We start from the raw sequence: 16881 nt of genomic DNA, 5'->3' as shown, positions 1-16881 counted from the left end.
TTGGGGAGGGGGGGCTTTTACTAATTTAACCTCTGTTCCCACGTGCCTCCAAAATCTGCTCCTGTGGGCAGGGGGAGGGACACACCCTTCAGGAGAACGTGGGAGGTGTTTTTAGGAAGCTAATTAATATTGGGGAAGAAACACAATTCATTCATGCCAAACTGTCAAATAAGTTAGCCGTAGGAAAATCAAACCCAAGTCTGAATGTAGTGACCACCTTCGGTTTTGCGTTCCAAGTGTGCCATGCAGCCCTATTCCTGCTTACTTGGAGGTCAGTTTTACTGTTTTCAACTGGGCTTACTTTACTTCCCTGTAAATGTGTTTAAGATTGCAGACTTAGGGTTGTATCGATTGTTGGTCTTACTCAGAGTAGACCCAGTTGAATGACTGGCCATGCCCAACTTGGATCCCTTAATTTCAGTGGGTTTACTCTTGAGTAAAGCTTAGCTGGCTATAACCCAGCCAGATGGGCGGGGTATAAATAATAAATTAATAATAATAAAAAAACCTTAATATATATTTTTTGCTTTGTTTAAAGAAGTGGACTACTTTGCTGGTGTGTTGTCGGCATTAAGTACTATCTAAAATGCAGATTTTTATTATTATTTACAAATATGTAAAAATGAAGTAACGCTACACTGTTGAGAAACTATAAAGACACTTAATTTTAACACCTGAAAGTGACAGTGCTTAATGATTGCTTTAAGGAGTACTTCCTATTGTGGGTTAAGGCACTAGGAACAGAATCATTGAAAGACTTTCTTTTTCCCCCTACTTCCAATATACATTTTGGTGTGCAGCATACATGCTGTTGGTGTTGATTTTAAATACCATATTTACACACACAAAAAGCCTTCCTTTTTAAAGAGTGAATTGCTATGATGTGGCATAGAATAATAGCTTAGTGGAGAGATGCTTTATTATTTGTAGAATTCAATTTCAGATACTATTTGCCCTTGCTTCTTCTTCTCGGCTGCAATGTACGATTATTCTGTCTTACCAGATAACAGAACTCTTGTACAAGGATGGACGTTATTGCCAGACGCCTCCGGGACCAACTGGTAGAGTTTCAATTTCTATGATTGTAACTTATCCACAAATCCGTTCTTCTGTGTAATGATGGGCTTGAGGGATTACAACCATAAACACTGATTACTTCTTTTTGAAAGTGAAATTTGGAAAACATGTTGGGTAAAATCTTTATCCAGATGATCACAGTATATTTTATGGAATCCGTGAGATTTTTTGGAAGGGGGGGTGTTTCCCCCTTTTCTTTCTTTAATTAAAATGTTCTCCATTCATAGAGTTGCACATGTGTTAAATAAAACAGAAAGGCTTGCAACACTGATAACATAAGCAGATCCCTTAAATAAACGCTTTACAACTACAACCAAGTTTTTCTGTATTTCAGAAAGCTATTAAAACAAAACAAAACATAAAACTATTAAAATAACATTTTAATTGCTTTCTGTCATATCAGAGAGCAAAATGCCACTTAGTATCTTGAATAAAGTGATTTAAGACCTGCTGAACACTCTTAATAAATAATAAAAAGAATGCAGTACATGTCACTAGTAGATGTCTTATCAAAAGCTCATTAGTTCTTCCTCATGCTCCTATACATTTTATGCTTGAGTGCCAAAGAAAATTAGTGCTGTTCACTATGTAGCATCTTTTGTTAATCTTGATTTTCATTGGCTAATAAGTAGCTCTCCACAGGATTATTGGATCTGGTTGTTAAAAATCATTTAATACTCCTTATTGTATTCGTGTTCGCTTGCTAGGCTGCAGAAAGCATGGTAAATAATGTGAAATATACAGTGCTGTGTACGCGATGCTTTAGGAAGCTCTTTATTTCCTTTTGAATAAATGACAAAATATTTATGGCAACTATTTTGGGGTAGTGGGCAGGAGAGTGGTGTAGAGGCCCTGGGCAGTACTGCTTCTGTCACACAGCAGTGAGAAAAAATAGATTGAAGATAGATTCTGTACTGAAAAGCTGTCACCGGGTTTGAAAATAATTAATATTCCTTTCACTCACCAGTTAGATATGTGCTCCCAAACCACATAATCTCTATGCCTCAGTGATCATTGTTGCCATTTCAGAGCCTCTCATCAGGGTGACATCTCACACCAAAATGATTTCTTATAAATTAATCTTGATAACATGACAGTGTCAGTAATTTTAGTGGAATGCTTTCTCTTGTGTTCCTCCCCCCTGCAGAAGCTGTTGGCTATTTTCTTTATAGCTTGATTGACAGCATGAGTGACTCAGAGGTACAGGCCAAGGAGGAGCGGTTGAGACAATACTTCCATCAGCTGAAGAAGATGGTACCATTTCATTTTTTGCTACATAATGCCTGTCCTGCCTGACATGTATCTATTAGATTTGAAATTGCAGCTTTTAAGTACAACCAGACCACTTCTCAATGACATGCGAGTGCTGGAGACTTAAATTATGTCTGAAATTTGTCTAACAGAAATTATCTCAGTTTGGTTGTGTTTTTAAAACTCGTGTAATTTTCTCCACCTCTCGGTACAGAATATAGTAATCCCTCCCAACATCTTTAGAGGTATTCGCAACCTACTGGACAGCTGCCACGTTCCTGAATTAATTAAGGTCTGTAGTGGTAAATTAAATGTTGTCTTTCAATATAAAACATGTGTCTGTACTCCCCGTGGATCTGTTTAGAGAGAAACAACATTCAAAAGGAACCGTTTCTGGTTTTTAAAATAGCATATTGATCTTCTCCTTTTTATTTAATTTGGAAGCATTTGTGTTTTGGGCAGAGAATTTTAAAGCTCTAACTATGAGGATAAATGGGGACAGAGAGACTCTTTTCTATGGCTTAACGGCATGCTTCGCTGAAATGGGATCTTGTTCAATTCTATTCATCCTATATTTCATACATTTTCTTACACTATATATATTATCTTCTAGGATGTAATTCCCTTGACTGATAAAGACGCATTGTTGCCCGGAGAATTATCAAAAGTAAGTAGATTGGCTATCTAGGTTTATTTGTTAGTAATCAAATAATTTTTGTATACAAAAAGGATTTTTTCTTCCAAGGTATCTATTCTCTTGCGCAGCTGACGTTTCAGCCTTTTCCTGGAATTAGCTTCAGTGTTAATAACAGTAGAGGCATAATATGTCTGTTAGTTCGACTATGTCGTCTGCGTATTTGGCCTTCCCAGAAACAGGCTTGAACACCTGAGGCAGCTGCCGTGACTCACTTTCCCCATTTAGAAAAGAGAGCAGCTCACAGGGACGGTTATGAGCCTATGTTTTTGCCACTTTGGGCAGGGAAGGGCAAGTTGCAAAATTTTTCCTGGCCTCACTTGCATGTGAAGTCCTTGCACACCAGGGTGGGGCACATGGATGGGGCATCTGCACTCGATGGTGAAACCTTTTTCTTTTTTCTTTAAGGTTCTGGGCAATGCATGTCATAAACATTTGCCTTAACTGTTCTGTGGTAAAAGCACTTAAAGCTCAACGCAATTGCACATGTTCATGCTGAGTGAGGGAAGACGCACCACAGCAAATTTGGTGTTAAGTTGTCCTTCTCTATCTAGTGTAGGCAGACTGAAAATATAAAGGAACTGTCATGCATTTTTGCTATGACTCGAACAGTTGCAGAGAATTTACGTTCTTGCTTGCACATGTCGTAATGTTTTCTCTCTTAATTCAAGTGGTTTTCAGGGATGTTTTATTTAGTAAACATCTTATTCTCTTGCCATAGTTCCCTGCACTTCAGGTGCCTGAATTGGAGGAGAAACTGAAACAACTGAAAGCTGAGAACCAGCCTATTGGAGATGTTTTGAAGCAGCTTATATTTGCTTTGTGTGCAGAAGAGGTAACTTTTGAAAGAGTTGTGTGTTGAATTTGCAGCATTCAGTGTTACGTTTGAATAAACAACAGTGACTCTTATCTATAGAACACCCATCAATGTACGTGGCAGTGAACCAGAATGGCTGGGGCAACCTGGTCAGATGTGCGGGGTACAAGTAATAAAGTAGTAGTAGTAGTAGTATACAGAGTAATCCTAGTGAAAGAACAAGGAGGAGCCTTGTGGCATCTTAACATTTAAGACATATGTTTCATAGACAAGAGCCCACTTCATGACATGCATTTGATGAAGGTGGATCTAGTCCACAAAAGCGTAAGACATGTTGTTATTGAGGATGGTGAAGTTATTTATTAAAATTATTACCCGCCTTTCACCAGTACAGTGGTGCCCCGCAAGATGAATGCCTCGCAAGACGGAAAACTCGCTAGACGAAAGAGTTTTCCGTTTTGGAGGTGCTTTGCAAAACGAATTTCCTATGGGCTTGCTTCGCAAGACGACAATGTCTTGCGAGTTCCTGCTGGTTTTTTCCCCTCCCCCCTTTTTCTAAGCCGCTAAGCCGTTTATCAGCTGATCCGATCAGCAGATAAGCCGCTAAAAGCCGCTAATAGCGCTAATCCGCTAATCCTTCAATGGGCTTGCTTCGCAAGACGAAAAAACCGCTAGACGAAGAGAATCACAGAACGGATTCTTTTCGTCTTGCGAGGCACCACTGTATTCCGCAGGGTGGGGATTCAGCAATTTTAAATTTAACATTAAGAACGGTTAATACAAATTGCAGTCACAAAAATAGGGGCAGTGGTCCTGAAAACACATATCTCAGGTGTCTTAAGTTCAGAAAATGCCACAACCTAGGAGCTGCCACAGAGATTGCCCTCTCACTACCACCTCCTCAGTTTCTGACATTGGTTTGTCTTTAAGGTGTTGTAAGGCCCTTTCCTGCTAAGATGACCACCCCTCTGGAAATGGTTACTAAGTAAAAGACAAATCCTAGCTCCAAGGAGTTTGAAATCTTAAGTGAAGGCAGTGGGATGTAAAGTGGGAGGGAGACAGAGAGAGGCAAGTAAAGATAACCAGAGATGAATGGTTGCAAATGTAATTGCATGTACTTAGGCTTCATTTCAGGTGGGGGTTTAGTGCTGGTAAGCAAGGGAGAATAATGTTTCAAGGGTTCTGATTTTGGCCCTTGTAAATCATATCAAAGTACAAAAAAGCAATTAAAGCAAAAAAAAAAAAAAAAGTCAACTCATTTCAGTTACCTCTTGAATGGCATGTTTTGGGATTACTCTGGTCTGTTAATGGTAATCTGCAAAGTGAATGATAGTAACAGCTGTGATAGGTTTATCATACATGCCAAATGTCCTTTCAAGCCATGGCTCTGGTCTCTTACATCTAGATTGTCAAGCAACTGATACATGCAATAGTCATTTGCAAGTCAAATATTACAAGGTGGTTAATGCGGGGATTGAAATTCCATTTTCCTGCTGGAGAAAAGCTTTCTGAGATAAAGAGGCTCTTGCCTTCATCAGCAGGCATCCAGCTGTAGTTCATATTTTGTGTAGGTCTGCAATTTGCTGTGTATTCCAAGACTCTGGTCCAATTTCTCGTTTGTGTGCCTGTGCCATAATGCCCATTATTGTACAGCAAACTGGAATATGGTTAACCTTATAGCTTGCATTCTATAATGGCAGAAATTTAGGCCGTGAAGAGGTTTCGCTTCATTTTGTTACTCTATATAAGAAGAGTGACCGGGGGAAGCTTTTGGCATGACCTCTGTTCATAAGCATATGTTCAAGATGTATTAATAGGAATAGCCAAGCAGCTTCCTTAAAAAGGATATGGGAATGCTTATATGGTTTTAAAAGTTGGACACTTCGTTCCTGCTTTTGCCCACAGTTAAAATAAAACTTCCAACCGAACACGAATGCTAACATATATTCAAGGAAGAAATCATAATAGTAATTATGTGCCTACCTAAGATGTCCACTAAAGCATATAAACCACTCCTCTAACAAAAGGTTTCGATTGGACAAGTTCAGGTCACTTGCTAAAATAACTGTAATTTTTGCAAATGTAAAGCACGTGAGCTTTTAACAAGCAGCACGTAGGCTATGCATACATAGATAAATGTAGTTTCGCAGCAAAGTCCTGGAATGCAAAATGTCATGCGGACTTTTCTCTTTTAGTTCATATCTTTCCCTTAATGCTCCTCCTAGAATATGCAGAAAGCCCTTGAAGTGAAAGCCAAATACGAAGCGGACATGTCTGTTGGTGGCTATGCAGCCTTAATACATTTGTGCTGTCGACATGATAATGCAGAGGAGGCAATGAACCTTAAAGAAGAACTGTAAGTACACCGGCCCTGAAAGATGTCAAAGAGATTTATGCTGATACACAGACCTTATTGAATTAAGTAGGTTGAATATTTAAAAAAACAACGAAACAAAAAAAAACCAGCCCAACCCTCATACATTTTTAATTAGCTTTTCCCCTGATAAAAATATTTTGCTGAAATTCGAGATTGGTTGTAACAAGTTGTCAAGATTATATAATCACTCTGAACACACATGTTTATTAGTGGTGCTCTATGTTGTATTTTAATAAATCAGTTTATGATAAGGTCTTAGCAGCTACCTTGGCATTCAGATTTGGTTTCTGAGCTGGGTAATGTAGCTGCAGTATAGCGGGTTACAGCACTTGTAAGTGACATTATGCTTCTAATACCTGTCTGCAAACATTTCCTTTTAAAGTCTCTGTTTCCAGAGATAATATCTTGGTTGTGAAAATTAGCTCCCAGCTAAGACCTGTAATGCCTGGTTTGTCAGCAAAGTACTTTGCAGATCCCCATTTTTTTCCCTCCTCTTGTCTTTTAGTTTTATTTCTTTAATTTTATTGTTAAGGTAAATTTGAAAACAAAACAAAACACACACACACACACACACACACAATCACAATCACATATTTAGGAGCTTCTTTCTGCTCTTTTGGCATGATGTTGGACCAGTGCAGATATACAGTTGATGAGAGTTTAGCAACTGACAGTGAGCTGCAGGAAAGTCAGTCATTTTCCCAATTGCCAGTCATGTGTGAATTTTTTCTCTCTCTCTCAACTTCTATATTTCTATTTCACACATATACGTGTGGGTTCTGCAGGTTCAGTGGGTTCTCCTGTTGCTAAAATGAACGTACATTCCTAAACTTTATTTGAAAACCCAGTTTTAAACAGGTTCCAAAACCCTGCATACGTTGTTTATTATAAAAAGACATCTGCTGCTACAGAAACAGCCCTTAATCCTTTTGTTACCATAATTATGACTAAGGTAATGAGTTATAAAGATGCACAGGGTAGTTGAATAGGTATGTTGCATTATGCCAAAAGCAAGTTGATTCCAATAAGTAATTTTCTTTGGAGAAACCTAGTTTCTTCCTTGGTGGTATAATGGACTCAGTTGGGTTTGGCTGCTCCTACTGATTGAGCAGTAGAGGAAGCCAAACCTAGTTGAATCCACCACGTAGAAATATCTTTCAGATAAGAGCAATGGTCCCTTTCCATAATTCCTTGTGAACTGAGGAAGTTGTGGTCTGTCTGTTTGATGATGATGATATCAGTATTAAATGGTAGCCTTGGAATAAATTTCAAGACTGGTTGACATTGGTTTGGATTTGGACAATCAGCTCAGTCCTTTCAGGCTTACTTCTGGGTAAATGCCCATAGGATTATAGCCTAAATGGTGTACCCTTAGTTTCCATTTTCATCAATGGGATTTACCTTCAAACATGACTAACTTATCCCATACATGTGGGACCAACATGCAAGTACGATTTTGTTATTATATTTTGTACACCACCATGATTTTTTTCTTATGAGATGGAAGTTTATGAAAATTTATATATATAATAAAATAAAGAATTGCTTAATCTGAATCGAACGATTATTTTTTGTTGATGGTAACAGCCCCTAGATTTACTTTCTTCATATTTTTGTTTACCTATTTGATTGAGACCCGGAAATCCTGCAAAACATTTTAAATGAATAAATGAGAGAATAAATAAGTCTTTGGATGTTTTTGGAGCTCTGCTCATGAAAGGGGAACTCCTGATTTTCTCAGATACCCTCTTCCCATTGCAGGCTCCCACACCACATTCCAGGCCTTCCACTCATGTAACCGTGGTTCCAACCCAATGTCTTCAAAAAGCAGTGCGTCCTTTCATAGCGCCAATGCCTCCATGATATATCAGAAAGAAATTTACTTCCTAATTGCACACTGAATTACTCAGGAGTAAGACCCATTGCACACAGTGGGGTTGATTTCTAAGTAAACATCTACATGATTGCGCTGTGAGATTATTATATTCTGGCACAAATGGAGTTGATGCAGTTTTTTTTTATATACCCCAGTTCTCGTAAAGATTCCTCTATTGCTCTTGATGCGGGCAAGTGCTTAGCCTTGGTGAAAGTTTTGAGCAAATATGGCAGAGTAGAAGGTAAGTGCTCTTTCTTTCAGTGTATATTTTTGCTATATAATGAAGGTATCTTGCCACCAGAATAAAAATATGAGTTGATATTAATGGTATATCATGTCCTGCAAAGTGCTTGAACATTTTGCATACAAATTTGCATGTGAATTCAACCAGAGATACTTGGACAGTGCAGGCCATTAGTTTTAATGGATTGGCAAGCTTGTCATTTACATTTGCACAGCTCAGTGCTTTTTGCATTTCTGCAGCTAGTTTTTATTAGCATTGCTGTTTGGATTGAGTTTGAAGATCATGACTTATGGCACAAATTGCGTATGTGCCTAGACTAATGGCTTTGTTTTTGCTTAAGAAGGTCTGAAGTCTTAGCATAAAGCCTATAAACATAACCTCCTTGTAAAGGGTCTAAGCACTTCAGGAAAAAAAGCCACCCTCTAACTTTTTAATAAATGTATTATAATATTAAGATCTTAAATTTGCCTTTTATATATTATTAATGTAACATTTTATAACCAACAACTGAAGAATATTGTTAAATTAATCAGATCTTTAATTGTAAATGTATTTAATGCATTTGGGTGTAAACGGTATGTATTTAGTAATCGATAAAGTTTATAAACTAGGCTATCACCACCATTAATTAGAGGTTGGAAAAAACAGTCTGTTTCTGACTAACCAACTATAATTGGTATTTGTTCTATTAAACAGAAAATTTATTTCCAATTCCTTTAATTGAAAGGGTGTCATAATAGATTTGGATTGTTTGTTAGAGTGAGATTTCACCCCAAAACATGATAAAACCAGATTGTGGCTACCTGTGCAATTAAAAGGTGGCATTGTGTTGATTTTCTGAAGCACACAGCGCTCTGCATGCAGCAGGCAGTTTCAAAAGATGAGCCCTGCTTTTATGTAAAGTGGTCAAAACATTTTGCCTGTGCAATAATTAAGAACATTACCAAAAAAAAATGCACTTATTCCATATACCAAAATGTTTGTTTCTGCCTTCTTAATGAAGCTTAATGAACCTAATGTTTTAACATGCACTCTCTTAGAAAGCTTTCATTGGCTCTCCTTGGCTAATTAGTATCGACACAGCAAACAGGCCCTATCGGTATCAGACCATTAGTCTGGCTGTATATACAGTGTAAACACATCTTTATTATCTGGCCTCGTGACAAGCCATCTGCTGAAGAAACAATGGTGTGATTTAGCAGATGTTAGCACTGAACGATAAAAGCATCCATTTAGTAGGATCTTGTTGCTATAGGGCAGACTCTACAGGGTTACGTAGTGCAGAGTGGGCACACAGTTCCTATCTGTAATTTGTAGTCAAAGTTGCAGCAAAATGATAAAACCATGCTATTGTGGATTCATAATTGTAGTCTCGTTTAGAAATGCAAGTAGTAATTAACTTGAAATTGGCATTATACACCAGAATTTACATTCCTGCTGGTTTTTTGAAATGCTGTTTTAATAGCAGTTTGTTTTCTCTGTACATGAAATTACCTAAGGGTCTTTTGTGGTGGTTCATTGTAGATGCTATTAACATTTTAAAGGAGATGAAAGAGAAGGATGTCCCTATTCAATCTATATCAGCTACATCCTTTTTCCACATTATTAATGGCGCTGCCATGCGTCACGACGTTGAAGTGGTGAATCGGCTACTCGAGACCATTGTGTCCCTGGGTCTAGCAAAGCCTACTGGAAACCTGTGTTCTCCCCTCGTTGGTGTCCACCTTGAAAAGTAAGTTGTTGCAGTCTGGATCTAACTAAAAAAACAATTATACTTTGGCTTTTATGCTCACAATTAAAAGTTGCTCTGATCCACTGGAAGTGGTCCACTCTTGTCCTCTGGATGGGGATGTATCAGACAGCTGTTGTTGTTTTTTGGGGGGGTGTAGTTGGTCATCGAGCAACCGGTCTGCTTTGTGGTATCATGGACCATGGTTCCTGTCATACACTCCTAATATGCTGTATTTGGAGCACAGTTCTAGTACCGTATGTTCCGGCATACAAGACGACTTTTTATCCCTGGAAAATCACCCCAAAAATCGGGGGTCGTCTTATACACCGGGTATATGCATTGGGAAGGAGGAGGGGGAGCTGGTGAGCAGAGGCGCCCCTTCTGCCGTCGCTCCTCCTCCCTCCCCACAGAAGGGGACGCAGAAAGTCTTTCCGAGCGCAGTGCTCGCCCACCTGCCCGCCAAACGCTTCGCCTCGGGCTGCTGCAGTGGCAGAGGCAGCAGAGGGGTGCGCTCTCTGCCCCTGGCGGCACTCAAACTCTATAACTCTAAAATTGAACAGCAAAAGTTGGGGATCTAATTATACGCCCAGTTGCCTAATACGCCGGAATCTATTGTACTCCGTAACACCTTTTCCTGTCCTTCCTTCCTTCCTTAGTTCTGAACCTGATTATTTTATTGTCAAAAACAAATGTATTTCAAGAGTAGGGCAAAAGCTTAATGGGCAAATGCAATTTGTTCTCTTCTGGGGCAAGTCCGGCAAAATTGGAACACATTTCCAGAATTGAGCAGAAGCAGGCAGACTTAAATCAGTTACCTTCCTAAATCAGCCTCCCCCATTTTGCTGCTTTCCAGGTGTTGCTAATTACAGCACCCTCATCCCTGACAGTTGGCCATGCTGGTTGGTACTCATGGGAGTTGGGAGTCAAAGAGCAGAAAGCTGCTCAAGAATCTGTTGGGCATCAGCAGTGATTGCCAGGTGTTAGGCGCCTCTAGTCAGGTTGCTTTCTAGACTGCATCTAGGAATGAAGCTCTCTGAGCCCATAACAGATCTTCTCATGGAATAATCCAGGAGCTAGTGGCAGTGCAGTGTAGTGCAATGCAGAGAGCCTGTGCTGGTATAGCCTCAGCCTGTATGTAGCAGCTGAATGCACATTATTTTCAGGTTTGTGGGCACTACAGTATCCCTGCCCTTTATGGTGCAGTCCTGCGCCTTGTCTACTCAGCAACAAGCTCTTGAGTTGGACTTGTTCCCCGTAAACTTGTGTAGAATTACATCCTTAGGATCCCAGTGATGTCTAGAATCAGGTGGACCACAAAACAAATGTTGTTAAGTCACTCCCAAAAAATCGAAACCCAACACCAAGAACTTTTGGCTTAAACTTGGTAGGGTAGCATTCTTAATTAGGAGTACAACTATGATTCTTGCAGATTTCAGGAAATGGCTAGTCCCTGTCTAAATTTAATTCAGGAGTTAAATGGTGTAAATTGAATCCTGAATGCGGTGAGTTGGTTTCACTTGCTCTCGTGCTAGGTATTTCTCTCCAATATACTGTAAGGATCAAAAGGGAACCAAATAACATATTAACAGTAAAAACCGAGGTGTCAGAGGGCCCTGCTTTGTATGTGATATTTTATGCTGCATGGGAGACAGTTCGGTTGCAGCAGCTCCCATGTTACTAGTCTAATGTGAAAAGGAGGGCTTGGCTATAAGACACACTTAAGTATATCGGTGGGGTAAGATGTTGTCCTTTTTATGGGTTTAATGGATAAGAAACCATTCAAACCATGCTCAAAGCAGCTTACAACATGAAAAAATACATAACTGTAACATAATAAAAGTCATAAACAAGAAATAAAACATCAAGTAATACACAACCAAACTGAACAATTTCCAAATAAATCACAAGATCTAAAACAAAGATACAAAAAGCTAGGAAAACCAGAGACTGAGAGGAGAAATGATAGACACCTTCAAATATCTAAAGGGCTAACATATGGAAGAGGGAGCAAGCTTGATTTCTCCGGCTCTGGAGGGTGGGACTCAAACAAATCGATACAATTTCCAAGAAAGGAGATTCCGATTAAACATCAGGAAGAACTTTTTGACAGTAAGAGCTCTTAGACCATGAGTAGGCAAACTAAGGCCCGGGGGCCAGATCCAGCCCAATCGCCTTCTAAATCCGGCCCGCAGACGGTCTGGGAAGCAGCGTGTTTTTATGTGAGTAGAATGTGTGCTTTTATTTAAAATGCATCTCTGGGTTATTTGTGTGGGGCATAAGAATTCGTTCCTTTTCTTTTCCCCCCAAAACATACTCTGGTCCCCCATAAAGGCCTCAGGGACAGTGGACCGGCCCCCTGCTGAAAAAGTTTGCTGACCCTGTGGAGCAGACTCTGTCGGGCCATTGTGGACTCTCCTTCATTGGAGGTTTTTAAGCAGAGGCTGGATGGCCATCTGTCATGGATGCTTTAGTTGATGACCCTCAGGGTTCCTTCCAACTTTACAATTCCATTATTTTAACCAACAACAGCACAACCTGATTGCTCGCCCAGTCTTGGAAATCTTGCCATTTGCTATGCTGAAGGTTGTGCTCACCTTGCTCATCAAAAGAAAGTTGGGGCATGTAACTTGTTGGATCAGTGTCTTAGCTTGCATTTAGCACTATCATTCACCTTCTGTGGCTTTTAATCCTTGCCTTGCCTACGATTATGATTATTAAAATTTGTATATCACCCTTTATCTGAAGATCTCAAGGCAGTTCACAGCATAAAAATGCAAGAAAAAAGCACAGAATACATAATAAAAACAAACACACAACAATACCTATTTCAGCATTAAAGATTTGGGCATAAACCAAAGTCCAAGTTTGAGTTCTTCATCCAGTGAGAGTCAGAGCAGTTTTCTTGGCAATTGTCCATTTAAATTTAAATTTAGTTTATCAGCACTATGGTCACTTATCCCAATAGGCTTGACAGCACTTACATCTCAACTCAGGTTCTTTGTGCTCCTCAAGATTAGATCCAGGTTTGCTGGATCTCTGGTCGGTTCGATGACCAACTGTTCTAGGATATAGTCCTAAATGGTATATTGACCTTTTACGTCTTTGTCCAAACCAGCAAATATGTAGCTGGTTTGTGTGAAGGTGCTTTAAGTTACCCATTACAACATTTCCTATTGTAGAGGCTTCCTTGATTTTATTCTTCTCCTCAAGATCTCTTGAGAATTTTCATCAAGTGGACAGTAGCACATCCCCAGCATAAAATTACTCTTGGGCCCTGGTATCGCCACCCAAAACAATTCTGTGGAAGTGTCAAATAGTATAGTGTTCTGCAAGAAGTAGTGATCTCCCCTTGCCAAAATAGAATGTTTCAATTTTGCTGTATTTTTTATGTGATTGTGCCACTGTTTTTTAAAACTTCTGTTTATACTCCCTGAGACTATGATCCTAGCAATGCTAGCTTGGAAGTTAATGCAATGTCAGTCAGTGGGACCCTTTAGTGGAATGTAATTTGAATGGGATGCCTAAAGTAGTTCAACAGGATCTAAGAGCAAACGCAATTTAGATGGAGTTTGGAGATTTGATCCCTTGAAGGCAGTAGAATTAAATACTCCAGGTATTATGTGGGTTGCTTGCAGAATTGGTTGGATGATAGTCCTCTGCTGGCACTAGTTTCCTCAGCAATAATATGGACAACAATTTTGAAGAGCTCTTCTGGCAAGTCTATGACTAGAAAATATAAATTGCAGTTTGTTAACATATTGAAATAGGATTTCGTTTTTAAATACTCTCAGGGTGCCATAGATTGCTTTACAAGCTAACAATTCCCAGTTATGCTGGTCATTTTTTTATATTAGAAAGTTGCCACAAATATTCTACTCCTGATCTTTGTGTGGTGAATGTATGGCCAAATGTGGTTAGAGCATCAGATTTGTCACATTCTTGCCTGCAGTCTTAGATCTTGCCACAAGGGGGTGGAAATGGATGACAGTCATTTACTCCCAGGGGAAAAAATGAAAACCGTACTAGGATGAAGTTGCAGTGGGGAGTAAGCCTGTCTCGCAGTCATCTTATGAGCAGGCCTCACCCCCACCAGCAAGAACCATATGGGAAAATAAGGTCTCTCTCACACACCCCTGGTTCCTGTGGTATACATTCTCTCCCAATTTTTTCCTCTTTAACATGGCATTTTGATAGTCATGTATATTACACGTGCCAATTTTTGGTTCTCAAAATGGGGTAGAGCTGTGGAGATAGGGGGGAGACTCAGCGGCTCCCACAGATTTCTGTGGGACAAACAAAACACGCTATCATGGTTCACTTGCAGCTAAACTTTGCTTTATTACAAGTAGGAAAATGTCTATTGGTTTTATTTTTACATGCGCTTTGTCTGTCAAGCCCATAAAACGCAACAATGACATTTATAACTATTTCTAAAACATTATACACGGCAGAAAATGTTAGAAACTCTACAGAACTCTTGACCACCCATATTATGGGTATATACATAGAGAGAGAAATGTCATCTGCATATTGATGCCACTAATCCATAGATGACTTTCCTCAGGGGCTTCATATACATACAAAACAGTGTGGGTGACAATATGGAACCCTGCAAAATCCCATAGGCTGAGAGTCAGGGATGAAGAGAGAGAGAGAATCTGGGTGTCCCCAGAACACAGGCTTGCTTGATTATATTCTTTTTTTCTTCTTTCTATTTTTGTAAGTTGCCCTGAGGGTTTTGGAAACTGCAGGTAGCTTATCCCCAGTTACCCAGGACCAGGGAGGGCAACTGGAGATTTTGGATCCTCCAGGATCTCCACAATATGATATCACATTTGTCATAATGAAAAGCATTTTGCTTGTCTTTTCATAATGGCTCTTTATAGAATTGCTGTTGTTCTTCAGATTGGAAGTAGTACTATTTACTCAGCATTAACTTTTTAGACATTTCAAGTATTATTCTTTCAGCATACTGCTAATAGCATGCCTTTCATTGTTGGGCTTGAGGCCATTTTATCTCAGCATTAGGAATCTAAACCTTTGTGCAACAACTTCTCCTTCGATACTTGGACTTCAAAAAGTGTTGTATGGGAGTTTTAATTGTTACAGACTTAAAAAAACACCACCCAGTTATTATTTATAATAAGGTGTTACGCGGCTGAATACAATAAAAGGTGGAAAGAGTTATTATGGGCACATTTTCCTTGCATTTAAGCTCTCGTCGTTGGATCAGACCTACTGAAACAAAATCATTATTTGGTAGAAAAACAGGGCACTGTCAAACATTCCCATTTCTAATTTAAAGTGCCAAATATGGTGTTTTCAGAGAATTATTCCATTAGAAACTTTTCATGAAAACCTTGTATAAGAATACCCACTTTTCGCCCTTTCTAATGTGTGATTCTTTTTCTGATACAGAGAAAGAACCTCAATATGCTGTTGTACTAAATCTCCCATCATTCCTCAACCATTGCCCCTACTGGCTTTGGCTGATGGAAGTTCAACAACATCTGGAGGGCCACAGTTTATAGGTCTGCTTGTTTTGTTTCTAGTATAAATTCCCGCCCCTCCTAAATCCTAACTAATTGAGGATCATGTAGTAAGTTGTATGCTCAGTAGCAAATCAGATTTGACTACATGGTAATGTCGCTGAGAGATAACAGAATCAGATTTAGCTACAAGATGGTGTCGCTGAGGGCAAACTCTTCCTGGATCAGTCACATGAGTGATCCCAGCCAGTGGGTGATCATATAAAGCAGAGTTTCCCAAACTTGGGTCTCCAGCTGCTTTTGGACTATGATTCCCATCATCCCTGACCTCCCATCATCCCTGACCTAGGGATGATGGGAGTTGTAGTCGAAAAACAGCTGGAGACCCAAGTTTGGGAAACACTGATACAAACAGTGCTTCTTTTTCAGGGAGTACTGAAGGGTACACAGTACTGGCACCTCTTTTTGTTGTTAAAAAGTGTGGCACTTACTGTAAGAACTTCATGGTGAGTATCGGCGCCTATTTTTATAGAAAAAAAGCACTGGATATAAAAATAAGATTATGCTGAAAAGCACATCGGGTTTGGCTACATGATAATGTTTCGGAGGGCAAATGAAACCAACTGAGAAAGATAACAGAAGATAGCAACGTGAATGCATAGGTGAATTTTTTTACAGTCATTGCCCAAAACGTCATTGAAAGACATGGCCTGAAGCACAGTGAATAATTTGAGTTCAGCCATTTAAGAAATCTTTTTCTGAGGCACAAAATGAGAAAAGCCTCCTCACTGACAAAATGTTAAACTTGCTTGTAGTTCAGACAAGTGAAAACAACTGATTTAACCGGGTGAAGTTTGACTTAGAAATGGAATTTAAGTTCTCAATGGGTTACTGACTAAATCACAACTCCTGCTGTCCATTGAAGAGACTTATGGATTCATATACACTGCAATCCATGGACGTAAAATTTTAGCAGTCCCCTTTCTAAGACGTGTTGTGTCTCTGTAGCCCTTGTCTAAGTTTAAATATAGCTATTCATTAAAAATTATGGCAATTTGTTTTATTAATTTGTTGATTTCTCCTATCAGTCTGTTAAAAATCGCTGCTTTTTCTGAATGCCCTCCCCCAGCAGCTTTTTTGCATCTTTATTTCAAACGTCCACATCATTTCTAGATTGTTTTCTTCCTCTTTAAAACACACTTTTTTTTTTGAGTGAAGCAAAGGTTTGTCTCTCTTACTCCATTATTGCAATTAGAAATTTTGCATCATCAGTGCCAAAGGACAGAAATGGTTCATTTGCCCTAGGAGAACAGGACAGTGATAA

The 16881-nt window shown here is 39.3% G+C and overlaps 1 protein-coding gene across 1 annotated transcript in view; it reads left to right on the top strand.

Moving 5' to 3' along the window:
* Window positions 1-16881, top strand: part of LRPPRC (leucine rich pentatricopeptide repeat containing) — a 115709-nt gene that overhangs the window by 45453 nt on the left and 53375 nt on the right. Inside the window, exons 16-23 of the mRNA XM_083494107.1 lie at window positions 1004-1061; window positions 2225-2331; window positions 2543-2620; window positions 2942-2995; window positions 3744-3857; window positions 6065-6195; window positions 8248-8333; window positions 9861-10068. Of these exons, the coding sequence (XP_083350233.1) occupies window positions 1004-1061; window positions 2225-2331; window positions 2543-2620; window positions 2942-2995; window positions 3744-3857; window positions 6065-6195; window positions 8248-8333; window positions 9861-10068 (836 nt within the window). The remainder of the gene's footprint in view (window positions 1-1003; window positions 1062-2224; window positions 2332-2542; window positions 2621-2941; window positions 2996-3743; window positions 3858-6064; window positions 6196-8247; window positions 8334-9860; window positions 10069-16881) is intronic.

This window comes from Podarcis liolepis (assembly GCF_965112155.1).
Source record: "Podarcis liolepis genome assembly, chromosome: 3".
In the NCBI taxonomy this organism is placed as follows: Eukaryota; Metazoa; Chordata; class Lepidosauria; order Squamata; family Lacertidae; genus Podarcis; species Podarcis liolepis.
Note: the sequence above shows the minus strand (reverse complement) of the source record. Positions and strands in the feature narration are given on the sequence as shown.